The sequence below is a fragment of the Homarus americanus genome, unplaced genomic scaffold (genome assembly GCF_018991925.1).
Source record: "Homarus americanus isolate GMGI-L3 unplaced genomic scaffold, GMGI_Hamer_2.0 scaffold20938, whole genome shotgun sequence".
NCBI classification, from domain to species: domain Eukaryota; kingdom Metazoa; phylum Arthropoda; class Malacostraca; order Decapoda; family Nephropidae; genus Homarus; species Homarus americanus.
In genome coordinates, this window is record NW_024726042.1 from 55,001 (window position 1) to 69,906 (window position 14,906).

The 14,906-nt window shown below is 44.3% G+C and overlaps 1 protein-coding gene across 1 annotated transcript in view; it reads left to right on the forward strand.

Annotated features, from left to right (window-relative positions):
* LOC121865329 (glutaredoxin domain-containing cysteine-rich protein CG31559-like) overlaps window positions 1–11,281 on the forward strand; it is a 53,202-nt gene extending 41,921 nt beyond the window's left edge. The window contains exons 2-4 of the mRNA XM_042364667.1: window positions 8,110–8,343; window positions 8,695–8,760; window positions 9,034–11,281. Of these exons, the coding sequence (XP_042220601.1) occupies window positions 8,110–8,343; window positions 8,695–8,760; window positions 9,034–9,243 (510 nt within the window). The 3' untranslated portion in view covers window positions 9,244–11,281. The remainder of the gene's footprint in view (window positions 1–8,109; window positions 8,344–8,694; window positions 8,761–9,033) is intronic.
* The last annotated feature ends 3,625 nt before the right edge of the window (window positions 11,282–14,906 follow it).

A 14,906-nucleotide genomic window follows, 5' to 3' on the forward strand; every position in this document is an offset into this window, starting at 1 on the left:
GGTTAGGTTAGGTTGGCCAACTATCCTCTGTAAACAAAGGTCACGATAGACTCAGGGTATTACATGGTCATTATACCTACGAGAGAGAGAGAGAGAGAGAGAGAAGAGAGAGAGAGAGAGAGATCACAATTCTAACCAAATATACTATAGGTTATTAAGCTGTATAGCACCTCTGATAACAGCACGTCATTGGTGTAATCAGTTCTACCTGTCTGTTACCTGAGATGATAATTACACACACACACACACACACACACACACACACACCACACACACACACACACACACACACACACACACACGAGGCTCTTGCCAATATTACCATCTAGTTGAAAAAAAATTATACCTAACAAATATATTCTTTTATTTATTTATTTTGGTTAATGAGGAATACATTTTAATACGGGGACCTTCTGGTAGAGAGACTTGTGTTATGAGTAAAGTAAAGCAGGAATTAAAACTTAAATATTATGTACGTAAGGCGAAGATGAATAGTTAACGTAGGATTAAGTCAAGTGAAGATTAGATATTCTTAGCCTATTTCACTTGTCATGATTCTCCTCCCCTCTCTCCTCTCTCTCTCTCTCTCAGCTAGACGCATCCACGTAACATCAGTCCAAAAGATAACATTATTTATGCTGTATATCTGTCACGTTGGAACCAGGTCACGTGCTACTGGGTAACGTGGTGGGGAGGAAAGAGGGAGGAGGGGGTGATGGTGGTGGAGGAGGAAGAGGGGAGGGTGTGTGTATGTTCAATTGTTCATTGACTTTGGTATCATGGTGGTGGAGGGTGGGGTAGGGAAGGGGAGGGAGAGGAGGAGGAAGGGAGGTGGATGGGATTGAGATGCTGGTGAGGTGAGTGGTATTTGTGATGGGAGGGGGAGGTGATAAAGGATGGAAAAAGGGAGGGGGTGAGGGTAGGGGTGAGGGTAGGGGGAAGTAGAAGGGAAGGGAATGATGGTAAAGACGACTTGTAGTATGTAGTAGTAGTAGTAGTAGTAGTAAAAGTAGTAGTAATAAAAGTAGTATTAGTAGTAATAGCAGAAAATAAAATCACTACTCGCTCTCTTTATTTTATATGTCATCCGTTTTGTCTCTCAATCAATGTTACTTATCGAGGGGAAACTTACCTAAACGGAACACTCGTTATGGTTACACACGCTTCACACCCTCGCTGAATATTTCAATCAACCATCACACCACACCTGTACACGATGACAGGAACCCAACCTCTATCGACAGGTGAAAAGATAATTATCGTATTCGTCATCATCATCATCATCATCATCATTATCACCGCCATTGTTCATTTCCATCATCGTCATTATCATCGTCATCGTCACTGATTCCTCAACGTCATTTCGTAGGTGAAATTTCCTCTTGTCATTCTTATAGTTGGTGAAAGTTTATTATTATTATTATTATTTGTATCTATTAAAATTCATTGACGTCTTCATCCAACCACTCACCATCTACCATCATCCACCTTCCCTCATCCACTCTATGCACCTCATACATCCACCAAACCTAACCCCCTATCCATTCCAATCATCCAACACATGAGAGTACAGTAGGCCGCTTAGGTGTCGGTTCGGTTGTTCAGTCATGCCGAGACAATGGTTCCAACCCCACCGAGCATGAGTGAGTCACTGGGATTGAGAACCTCGATTCACTGTGTCACTCTACGATGGGTGGATGGATGGGTGGATGCTGTGGGGAACTGGTGGATGCTGTGGGGAACTGGTGGATGCTGTGGGGAACTGGTGGATGCTGGGAAACTGGTGATGCTGGGGAGCTGGTGGATGCTGGGGAACTGGTGGATGCTGTGGGGAACTGGTGGATGCTGTGGGAACTGGTGGATGCTGGGGAACTGGTGGATGTGGGGAACCAGGATGAGCTGTGGATGGGGAAATCCGTGGATGCCAGGGGAACCAGACAGGGGAAACTGTGGATGCCAGGGGAATTGGTGATGCTGTGGGGGAACTGGTGGATGCTGTGGGGAGCTAGTGATGCTGGGGAACTGTGGATGCTGGGGAACTGTGGATGCTAGAGCTGGTGGATGTTGTGGGAATTGGTGGATGCTGTGGGGAATTGGTGGATGCTGTGGGAACTGGTGGATGCTGTGGGAGCTGGTGGATGCTGTGGGGAACTGGTGGATGCTGTGGAACTGTGGATGCTGTGGGGAACTGGTGATGCTGTGATGAGCTGGTGGATGCTGTGGGAACTGGTGACGCTGTGGGACAGGATAGGAGAATGCTATCATTCCACTTTTTAACAGGAGGGATGGGTGGAATGGATAATGAACAGAGATGGGGAAGGAGGAGGAAGACACAAGGATGAGAGAGAGAGAGAGAGAGAGAGAGAGAGAAGATTAATATAGAGACTAAATAGAGATGAAAGAAAGAAGAAAATGAGAGATGGAGAGGTGAAAAGGAAGGAAGAGATGCAAGAGGAAGAGGTAGGGAGGTGAGAGAATGGCCAACCTCAAACCTTCTTCTCTCATCTCTCCTTCTGTACACACACACATACATACATACATACATACATACCGCCTCGCTCTACTGACTGAGGACACACTAAATCAATTTTGGACATCTCTCTCTCGCTCTCTCTCACATCCACCTCCTGTGTCTCTTGTCTTTCTATCTCTTCTCCGTCTGCCTGCCTGTCTGCCTGTCTGTCTGTCTCTCTCTATCTCTGTCTGTCTGTCTCCTTTGTTAGCCTTTATGTTTGTTTGTTTGTTATCTCTCTCCCTCTGTCTATCTATCTACCTGACCTGCATCACTGTCATAGATCTGTCACATTCCCTGTCGTATTTCCGTCATAACACTATCACATCCCTGTCACATCACTATCACATCCCTGTCACATCACCTGTCACATCCCTGTCACATACTATCACATCCCTGTCCCATCACTATCACATCCCTGTCACATCACTATCACATCCCTGTCACATCACTATCACATCCCTGTCACATCACTATCACATCCCTGTCACATCACTATCACATCACTATCACATCCCTGTCACATCACTATCACATCCCTGTCACATCACTATCACATCCCCGTCACAATTAGACCCTGTTCTCTCACTCCAAATTACGTGGATAACAACAACAACATTCCTGAGACTCCAGCGCTCATTAAGAAGTCAGGAAGGTGGTGGTCGATTCTTCCTCCTTCTTCCTCCTCCTCCTTCTTCCTCCTCCTCCTTCTTCCTCCTCCTCTTCCTCCTCCTCCTCTTCCTCCTCCTCCTTCTTCCTCCTCCTCCTCTTTCTCCTCCTCTTCTTCTTGGTTTAAGCTTCGTGTTGGTAGATATTATTAAGTCTTTTCTCTCTTTCTCTCTCTCACTCTCTTGTTCATCTTTCTATCTCTCTCAGTCTTCATCTCTCCTTGCTGTTGATCTTCTCTCTCTCTCTCTCATCACCCCACTCTCTCTCTCTCTCTCTCCCAGGTTGAGGTGGCAGCCGCTTTCAGCCGCCATTAATGACGCCTTATCACCACCACAACACACTGACACACTTACACCATCTAGCCGCCCCCGCCACCCACCACCACCACTTGCCCATCGCCCCCGCCACTTACACCTCCCCACCACCACCACTTACACCTACCAACTTGCCCAACGTCACCGCCACTTACACCTCTCCGTCGCCCCTCACCCCTACCACTTACACCTCCCCACCACTTAACCCCCACAACACCACAACCACTTTACGATCGTATTAAAAACTCATTAATACTTAACTCAATCAGAAAGAACTTAAGTGTTATGTTTTAGGTTTAAGTTAGGGTCCGGGTTAGGTTAAGGTTTGACTTTTGGTTTAAGTTAAGGTTAGATGATAGGGAGGTTAAATTAGGGTTAGGTTAAGTTAAAGTTACAATTAGGTTTATAGGAGGTGCGGTGGTCTAGTGGATACAATGCTCATCTCTTGTCCCCTTGGGTCATTGGTTCGAGCTTGGAGTCATGGGTGAATGGGTAATCGAGTGCGTGCAGTACCAGAGGCATTGTGTTAAGTGTGTTGTAGAATCCACGCACGCACGCACGCACACACACACACACACACACACACACACACACACACACACACACACACACACAACACATATACACACACACACACACACACACACACACACACACACACACACACACACACACACACACACACACACACACACACACACACAATCTCTTCTCAATGAAGTAACTCATATTGATTGGTTCACGACTCGATTCAGTAAAGGAGTGACATGCCATCAGGTGTTGCAAGATGAGGTGATTCACTTCTCGTGCGTCTGAAGTGCTGACTGACCTACACTAAGTGCTGACTGACCTACACTAAGTACTGCCTGACCTACACTAAGTATTGACTGACCTACACCCCCTTTCCCTTCCCTCACACAGGTAACTGGCCACAGCTGGTGTTACCTGGTGTTACGTATTTCAGGTGTTGGCAGGTGAGACAATATTAATTAAAGGTCCCCCTAGGCCTACAGAGTCACCTGACGTGTTTACATGGGGAATAATTTATTAGAGAGAGAGAGAGAGAGAGAGAGAGAGAGAGAGAGAGAGAGAGAGAGAGAGAGAGAGAGAGAGAGAGAGAGAGATATGGTAGAGACTTAACTGTTAAATAATCTCTCTCTCTCACTGTCTATATGTGAATTCCTGTGCGAGTGTTTGTGTGTACATAGGTCTGTGCATATAAGCGTCTGTGTGTATATAGGTTCATATATTCAGTGTTTGTGTATGTATGTAGATCTATGTTTGTATGTGTGTGAAGGTCTATGTATGTGAGTGTGTGTGTGTGTGTGTAGGTTTATGTGTATATGTAGGTCTGTGTGTATGTGTAAGTATGTTACCCGTTGCATAATTCATCCTAATCTTCATACGGTGAGTGTGTGTGTGTGTGTGTGTGTGGACGGGGTGCAGCGCGGTGGCAGGTGGGTGACAGTCGCATGCAGGCTGTGAGGAGGTCGCGTCTGGGGTCTGGCGGCAGCGGCCAGGTTCATCATACTTCCGGGGATGTAACGCCACTACCGCACCCTTGGCCGCAACTACCGCACCACCACCCTCACCCTCCTATACTACCGCAGCCAAGAAGATCACGATCATGAACTTACGTAAAGAAATCGACCAATTACAGTAACATTTATAAGGAGTTCAAAGTTACTTATTACACATAAACTGAGAAACTTCAAGTGTGTTCCCCTGGTAGTAAAAAGTTCACCTTATACGACACTAGTGATTTTACGCCCCCATTGACAAACTGTTTATGTCTCTTGTACACAAAATGGATTCCAAAACAGTATGGTGCCACCTTTAAACCATTAAAATTACCCCTTATGCCACTAGCTATCTTGTCAAAACTAAAAACAGAAAACGGAAAATTCTAAATAGGGAGAAAATGGAGACTCACTGATGGGTGAAGGGGAAACTGAGTTATATGATTGGCGTGATTCGGCTTCGAACTATCGGTCACATTCGACTTAACCTTCAAACCATCCCTGTTACAGACCATTAGACCACCGGTGTTACATAACTGTATGGTGTAACATATAGCCAGGTTACTGATATACTTACATACACATAACACTGCTGGTGGTGATGTGGTTGTATGGTTGAGGCGGCAACATTGACTTGGTTGCCATTCTTATACTGCCTGGGAAGATAAAATTATGAATTACAATAGAATTAAAATAGAAGCTGATTCATATTACTGTTATAAAATAAACTACTACTAATAATAATAGCATCATCATCATCATTATCACCAGGAATATACTATAACCATAATTACAATGATATTACCTAACCTAACCATAATTACAATAACCAACTTTTATCATTATTACTGTACTTCTGAACAATTACATAACGGGGGTAGCATAGCATGTGGTCAAGGCCGGCAATTACCAGACAGTTTTAAGCATCACCTTAACACCAGCCAGAGTTTTCCTGCTACAGTTACCTGAAGATCCACCTAACATAACACAACATAACACAACATAACACAACATAACACAACATAACACAACATAACTTCCTGGGAAATGTTGTAGAAGTTACTATTATAAGATGGAGTTGAAAGTGGCGTCTAAAATGACAACTAAAACCAGGGTGATTAACAGCTTACAGACAGACAGACAGACAGACAGGAGTTGAAAGTGGCGTCTAAAATGACAACTTAAACCAGGGCGATTAACAGCTTACAGACAGACAGACAGACAGACAGACGGGCAGACAGGAGGAGATGAACCAACAGTACCTCCTGACTGACAGCTGACTCTGCTGTCTAAATTAGAGTGTTGGAAGTAACGGGAAGAGGATTACTTTGCTATCTGGCCGGGCCTTACCGTCTGTCTGTCTGTCTCTCTGTTGAGTTGGTCACGGGGTGTTGACTAAACTAAGAACTTGAGGTATGTTAAGTATGCCATGGGGGTATAAGTAAAGATATACCGGTAAGAATATGTCACTTAAATACCGTATAATGTAAGTACCTCATAAAATAGATACCAAGTGGGTTAAGAAAGTATAAAAATAGAAGGTATAATTAGTAGTGTGTGTGTGTGTGTGTGTGTGTGTGTGTGTGTGTGTGTGTGTGTGTGTGTGTAAGGAGAAATTACTGATTATTAACCCCCTTCAGAAAAAAAATGACAGAGAAAATGTTTGTTTATATCATCAACTTGTCGGTCTGTTTATCAGTCTTTGTTCTCTATTATTAACAACAACATAATCAACCCCGTAATATGATTCCCTAAATACACACACACACACACACACACACACACACACACACACACACTTTTGTCAGCATAACACATAAAACAAATATCATTAAAGTGTGTAATTAACATAGAACTAAATGATAAAAGTAAACACATATAAACAATCCTCGCTTATCGTCGTCCCTGGAAAGCGAGATGAGGTAAAGCGAGATGACGTAAAGCAAGACGAAGTAAAGCGAGAGGACGTTAAGCGAGACGACGTTAAGCGAGACGACGTTAAGCGAGACGACGTTAAGCGAGACGACGTAAAGCGAGATGACGTTAAGCGAGATGACGTAAAGCGAGAGAACGTTAAGCGAGAGGACGTTAAGCGAGACGACGTTAAGCGAGATGACGTTAAGCGAGACGACGTAAAGCGAGATGACGTTAAGCGAGACGACGTAAAGCGAGACGACGTTAAGCGAGACAAAGTTAAGCGAGATGACTTTAAGCAAGACTACGTAGAGCAAGACGACGTAAAGCGAGACGACGTAGAGCGAGACGACGGAAAGAGACACGACATTAAGGGAGATGGAGCTAAGAGAGACGAAGTAAAGAGAAAACGACATTAAAAGACACAAAATTTTTCACTTGTTCTTCTCGCCTTCAGAAACTCAATGGCGAATAACAGAAGGCATTTTGATCGCCAATTTCACTAACTCGCCCGTGATGAAAGATGAGTGAGTTAATGGTGGATACTTAAGTCAAATGGGCCGCTTGTTAGTACTCTCAGCAGGATGATTGGTGGGTAGTTGGACCATCAGAGGAGTAGTCTGGAGAGAGAGGAGGGGGGAGGGGGAGGGGGCTGAAATTTTACGTTTTGCAGAGTAATTTGGGGGACATGGATAACGGTGTATGTTTATGTGCGTTTGTGTGTGTGTGTGTGTGTGTGTGTGCGTGTTTTATTCAATTTTTATTATTTTAAATGTTTTTATTTGTAATTTTCTTGTTTTTGTTTTGTTTTTTTGTTCGTTTGTTATTGTCTCAGAGCACACTTCCGGTTCTCAGGTGCCCTCTTACGTCGCTAACAGGTGCATGTGTGTTGGCAATTCATTCTAGTGCACATATGTTGCTACGAACGACCGCTTCCGTGTCTCTCTGTGTAGCCAATGGTGGACATACACCAGTACAGAAGTCTAAAAAAGTGTGTGTGTGTGTGTGTGTGTGAGTGTGTGTGTGTGTGTGTGTGTGTGTGTGTGTGTGTGTTTTAGAGCACTTTACATCATCAGTATTACTTTTTTCAACAACTTTTTATTGACCGAATGTTTTTATGATTCTTGACAAATGTGTATGTTTCCCACGTGTTCTAACAAGTGTCTACACGTATTTCCAGCACTTCATGGAGAAGGAGCGGGGTAAGGTGGTCGTCTATGTCACCACTCTGGGTATCGTGCGCGGCACCTACGAGCGGTGTCTGCGCATCAGGAAGATCTTATGGACGCTGCTGGTGCGCTTCGAGGAACGTGACGTGTTTATGGCTCGGGACACACAGCTCCAGCTACTAGACCGTCTACGATCTAGGAGTGTCACTGTCCCACACGTCTTCCTTGAGGGACAGTACCTAGGGGTGAGTGACGGGTTGGTGGATAGGGCAGGAGGCAGGAGTGGTGGCAGTAAGTGGTGTAGTAGTAGTAGTTGTCCAGCTCTTGATGAAGGCGGAACAGCAGCAGTAATAGTAGTAGTAGTAGTAGTAGTAGTAGTAGTAGTAGTAGTAGTAGTAGTAGTAGTAGTATCAACAGTAGCAGTACAATGATAAAAGTATTAATAGCAAAAATAATAGAAGCGGTTTTAGTAGCAGCTATAGTATTAAAATAAAATGTCAGGACTTTTTTATGTACGAAACTGTGTGTGTGTGTGTGTGTGTGTGTGTGTGTGTGTGTCGCAGCACCAGACTGACCGCAGTGTTTACCCCCCACAGGACGCCGAGCAGATCGAGCGTATGAACGAGTGTGGTGAACTGAGACGCCTCCTACAGCCCTACAGGGTAAGTCGTCACAGCCTTTTATCTTTGTCATCCTCCAGGTCCACGACACTCTCCTCAGTAAGGATAATCCTACAGTAACCTATTGACCCTTGTTATGACCTAATAATGACCTAAGATACTACATAATTCAATAGATAATAAAGTCACTATATTCTTAAGGGGAACTTGTACACTTGTGGGGATCTTTACAAGTTCTCTTTCTCCTTTTCTCTCTGTCTTTCTCTCTCACTGGTCAAAGCATCCGTGTAACCTAAGTGTTGTTCTCTCCTGCAGAGGGCGACGACGTGCAGCCTGTGCGACACGTGTGGGGGTTTCCGCCTCCTGCCGTGCTCCGTGTGTAATGGCTCCAAGAAATCTGTCCACCGCAACAACTTCACCCTTGAGTTCGTGGCTCTTAAGTGCTCCAGTTGCGACGAGTCCGGCCTTGTCAAGTGCATGGACTGTGCCGAGTACAAGGACGAGCTCGATTCCCAGCAGCTGTAGACGAGAGTACAAGGACGACCTCGAGACACATGTGTAGATGGGAGTAAGAGGACGTCCTCGACTCCCAGCAGCCGCAAGAGGCTACCGCAGCCGAGTACAGGAACGTCCTCGACTCCCCACAGCAGTTTAGATAATGACAACCTTTGCTTCATACATAGTTTTGTAGACAGTAGAAGGTGAAGATGCTCACCCCAGACACGAAGGACAACCTAAGAGTATTATATGCGTCAGTCGTGTCCTAGATGTGTGTACATAGTTATAGAGTTATGAGGTTGAGCGAACACTTGACACAGCCGCTACTCATATTTAGCGCCGTGTCCCCGCTGGATAACTGTGATTAATGTCTCGTTCACTACAGATGATGTTGGAGAGTGAGAGTGAGAGAGAGGTTGACCAGCATATTATCTCTGTGTAAATATGAGCTGAGTCTGACCTTAGAAACCAAATAAAAGGAAAAGAAAGACGAGAGCTTGAGTGTGTACCTTGAAGCTAAACAGTGATATAAGAAGGCAGGCCAGAGGTGAGCTGTGTTTACCCACCAAGAGAGGCTGCTACCTGTGTCGACAAAACCGTCAACATTACTATAAAGAGTTAGCACCGAGTGGAGGAGAGTGAACCTACGAGTTGGACCATCGGTTGTCTGTTAATGCACTGAGTGGCTGATAACGTTGGCATACATGTATATAGTGTACTACATACTGGTTGTATAATAGAGACTATAATATGCTTATTTACAGAGGTGAATATTCAGTTGGTAGTCAGAGGAACTGATCTCACCTTAAAACTGTTGCTTGTCATGACTTACGATGCACACGGACTTGTATAGAAGAATTAATACAGGAATAAAGTTAGTCAGTAGAGCAACAGTAAGGTAGAACCACTAGTTGACTCAGTCGACCAAAACTCCAGTCAAGACTCACTACAGCTGAGATTAAAAGACGAGCAAACATTCGCCTGGCGTAGTTCCCATCACACTGTAATTACTATGATGTAGTTAACCACCATCAACTGCTCGTACTGGCGTAACTGATTGGGTATATTGACATTGTTCTTCACGGTGGAGGCACAGTAGCTGTCAGACCCAATAAAGGTAACGAAACACTGACCTTCCAACTTGTTACTTAAGGAGGCAACAGCTAACATACCATAACATAAAGCTAACTATGTGCAGTTACGTAACACCTAGACAGCTAAATACTGTTAAAAATATATCTATAACAAAAGCTAAATATCTGTCATTCTTAGTCCAGCAGGTATTTGGCATCGATGTTTCTTAATTAGTGGAGGTATTGGCAGGTGTTTGTAGTGAGATGTAAGTGGGTTAGCAGGTGTACAATTGTGTGTGTGTGGGTGGGTGGGTGTGGTCGAAGTAGCAGGTGTGGGCTGATCTAATTACAGGTGTAGACGATCGAACACCAATGTTTACTTAATCAGGATATAAATAAAATGGGAGTCACTAATCTAGTATACCTAACCTAACCTAACCTATTACAAATAAAATTCATTAGTTCTGGGTCCCAATCTAGATAAATCAGATTATAATAGGTATAACATCCCTATTTAGAACACGGGGGACCACCTAATAAACCACCACCCGTGTAATCTACCCCCTCCCCCATCGTCATCCCCCTAATCACCCATCATCCCCCCCCCCAGCTCCCCCAACCCCCCCTCCACCTCAACACATAACTAAGGTAAATGTGATATTCCCGAGATTCTATTGATTCTAATTCCGACTGACTTTACCTTATCATCTATTAGTCTCTTGTACCGACGGTGCTGAGGGAGTAGAGTCAAGGAGATACATACACATACACACACACGGTAGAGAAGTATTAGGGAGTAGTATCAAACACCGCCGGTACAACAGATACTATAAGTTGTTGTTTTTATCAGTTTTACATTGATGTTTTTTTGATGTTTTTTTCTTCATTTATACCAAGTTTGATAAGATCTGTTGTATACCAGATGTAGATAATTTGGTTTAATATGTATGTATAGATATATATATATATATATAAACAGTTTATATGGAGAATTTCTTGTGTTTGTTTTACTCCCTGGATGTGTGTGTGTGTGTGTTAACATTATTGTCTGAGTCATAAGTAATAGAAAAGACTTTCCCAGGTGTTTTATTCAGAAGCAGCACTTGTGGGCACAGTGATCACTTAAGTGTGTCTCTCTAGAAGAAGCACTTGAGGGTACAGTAATCACTCAAGTGTGTTTCTCTAGAAGAAACACTAAAGCACCTATATAGGAAAGACACTTAAGGAACCTCAAATTACACAAACAAGAATCTAAAAAAAAGTCATTTGGAGCCAGTGGCCACTTAAGTATATAAAAAGATCACATAATGGCCCAGTGGTCACTTAAACGTGAATCTAGAGAAAAATTTAATGGCCCAGTAGCCACTTAAAACACGTATATAAAAGGAACACTTAATGGCCCAGTGGTTACTTAAAACATGAATCTAAGAGAACCACTTGAAAGACAGACTCCCAAGACGTCTTCAACCTCTTCTCTGTGTCCGGGGTCGGTCAAACCTAACCTAACCTAATACCACCACGATGCCGAGACTGCTGTGTTGTTCCTGACCATCACACACACCACCCGTCATGTCTCATTACCTTCTCTCAACACAAGGGCCGCGTCCATCCTTCAACTGCCACATTCAACTCCACGTTTATACAGTATATCCTTACAGGTATTCTCTGGGATGGGGTGGGGTGGGGTGGGAAATGGGGAGTGGGGTGGGGGGGTGGGTGGGTGGGGTGGGGTTGGGGTGGGGTGGGGTGGGGTTGGGGGTGGGGTGGGGTGTGGGGTGGGGTGGGGTGTGGGGTGGGGTGGGGTGGGGTAGGGGGTTGGGTGGGGTGGGGTGGGGTGGGGGTGGGTGGGGTGGGGTGGGGGTGTGTGTGTCTATTTAAGGTGAGTCTTAGTTTAATCTTATTATCTATTGTTGTTGTGTTTTAATTTATGACAACCAGTAATTTATCTATTTATGAGGAATCTATTCATCTTACGAGGTTTGTGACAGCAGGTCTAATATTATGAAAGTTGTCTTGTAATTTTTAACATAGTCACCTTGATCTGTTTAATGTCAGTGTGTGTGTGTGTGTGTGTGTGTGTGTGTGTGTGTGTGTGTGTGTGTGTGTGTGTGTGTGTGTGTGTGTGTGTGTGTGTGTGTCAGTCCGGGAACAAGTTATGTTGTTGGGCCAATTAAAAAAAAAACAACTTAATTAACCTCTCAAAAAACTGGTGTATAATTTCGTTAACAAAGAGAAATTAAGGTGATTTATATTGTATTTGTAACTTTGTATTAGATAATTCACCTGTTGACTACTGCTACACCGCCACCCATCCGCTGTGAGAAGGGATTTGTTTTACATGTGAATCACCCAACACTCGCGACCCCCTCCTATCTTAAGCATACACACACACACACACACACACACACACACACACACACACACACACACACTTACTGGGATGTTTACGGAACGCATTCTTCACCCTTGTTCATTTACCAGACAACACGTACGGTATGTAAAGTGTGTTAGAGTGTGTTGATGTTTGCTGTATTTACAAAGGTTAAGTTAGTTTTAGTTTTATACACAGCTTCACGATCCCGCTATGAAAGTGTGTCAGGTTCCTTGGTTGGGTACAGCATGAGCTTGATGGGACTATTGAGAACCAGTGACCATGAAGCTTGATCTGTAAGCTTGTTTTGGGGGTCGACCACTCCTGTCTTCCTTCTCTATAACATCTAAGGCTACTAAAACTACAACTACTAATACCACTAAAATAATAAAAATAGTGGTTGCCCCTCGTGTAACGAGGATGGCCGGCCCAAGGGCCACCTAGGCGTGAATTTGCTAAAGGTGTAGAAGCTGTCGCCAACACAACAACTACACCCTGAGTTAACGAGCTGCATGACCCAGTGTCAAGGAATAGTCCGAGAAGACCGGACAACTCGCCAACTGCACTGGCTAACTATTAACCCCGGAACATGATCCGTAAATCGATTAACATCCGGGTTCCAAATTACTGCTGGGTAGACAGAAGCAAATGGCGTAAAGAAACTTACCCATAATTTCACCCTGCCCGAAGATCGAATCCGGGTCTGCGCGCTTGCAAGAAAATGTTTATACAAGTTTCTGCTAAGAAGAGAAAGAAAACGTAAATCTCCTTCAATCATAGAAAATGTAAACATTTTAGAATAAACTTATATAAATTTACTAAACAACGTAAAAATTGCTCAGGAATAAAAGTAATTAATCGCACCTGTAATACATGCTTCAGGGAATATTTTATGATGTATTAGAGCCATGAATATTAATAAATTAACACTAATTTACGCGTTAATACATCAATTAAAGCTTATACAATGCGTTATAACTTATACGAAACCTTAACATGAGCTCAGCCAGGCAATGAAACAGTAACGGCTTGAAGTGACATGTCAAATGGATCCTAGTTCTAATAAGCCCCATATTAACCTAACCTAACCTAACCTAACCTAACCTAACCTAACCTAAACCTAACCTGATTTAACCTAAACCTATCTCATAACACTAGGGCCCAGGAGGAGTGAGAATCATTAGAAGTGAGACGCATAAAGACTTAGGGCCTATTTGGGATTGTGGTCCATCATAACTGAGTAACTGTGAGTAACATACAGTACTCACAGAGATACTGAACCATTGTCAGCCCTAGAGGTCATTAGAACACAGGGAAGCATGAGATAACCGACTTTAAGAGACGACGTGACTGAGTACTGTCTTGACCCGACCCGAGTGTAAAAATTTGTTTACATCCGACCATGACGACGTTACTGGTGCCACACACATACACACATGCATACACACACACACACACACACACACACACACACATGCACAGGTGTGTGTGTGTGTGTGTGTGTGTGTGTGTGTTACAAGACAATACAAACTGCCACCACAAGAGAAGGTAAAAATGAAGGTCAGATCACGTGAAATACTGAACGAAGTATTTGAGTGGATGGTGGTGGTAGCGGGGGCGGGAGTGGTGATGGTGGTAGTGGTTGAGGATGGTGGTAGTAGTGGTTGGTGATGGTTGTGTTGGTGGTAGCGGAGGCGTGGGGGTGGTAATGGTAGTGATAGCGGGCGGTGATGATGGTGGTGGTGGTAGTAGTGGTTGGTAATGGTGGTAGCGAGAGCTGTACTGACGTTTGATTGTCTAGTTGGCTGCCATGACCCTGGAACACGCTGTTGCTGGTCACGCACTACAACAACAACAACAACAACAACAACAACAACAACAACAACAACAACAACAACAACAACAACAACAACAGCAACAATAGTAATAATAGTGATTAAAATTACCTTCACTGTACTAATTCACAGATCAAATCTATGGTTACCTGGCGTATTGTTGGGGAAGTGGTGGGGGTGGTGTGGGGTGGGGGTAGTGGGGGTGTGGTGTGGGGTGGGGAGTAGTGGGGGTGGGGGTGGTGTGGTGTGGGGTGGGGGGGTGGGAGGGAGGTAGTGCCAGGTCATGGCCTGCCGTCGTCCTCAGTCCCCCGTGTGTGCCAGTGAGATAGGGCCACTTCGGTCCTGGTCTCCCTCAGTCTCAGACCCCTGTACAGCACAGCTAGGTGACACCTTTGGTCAAGCGGCCCCTAG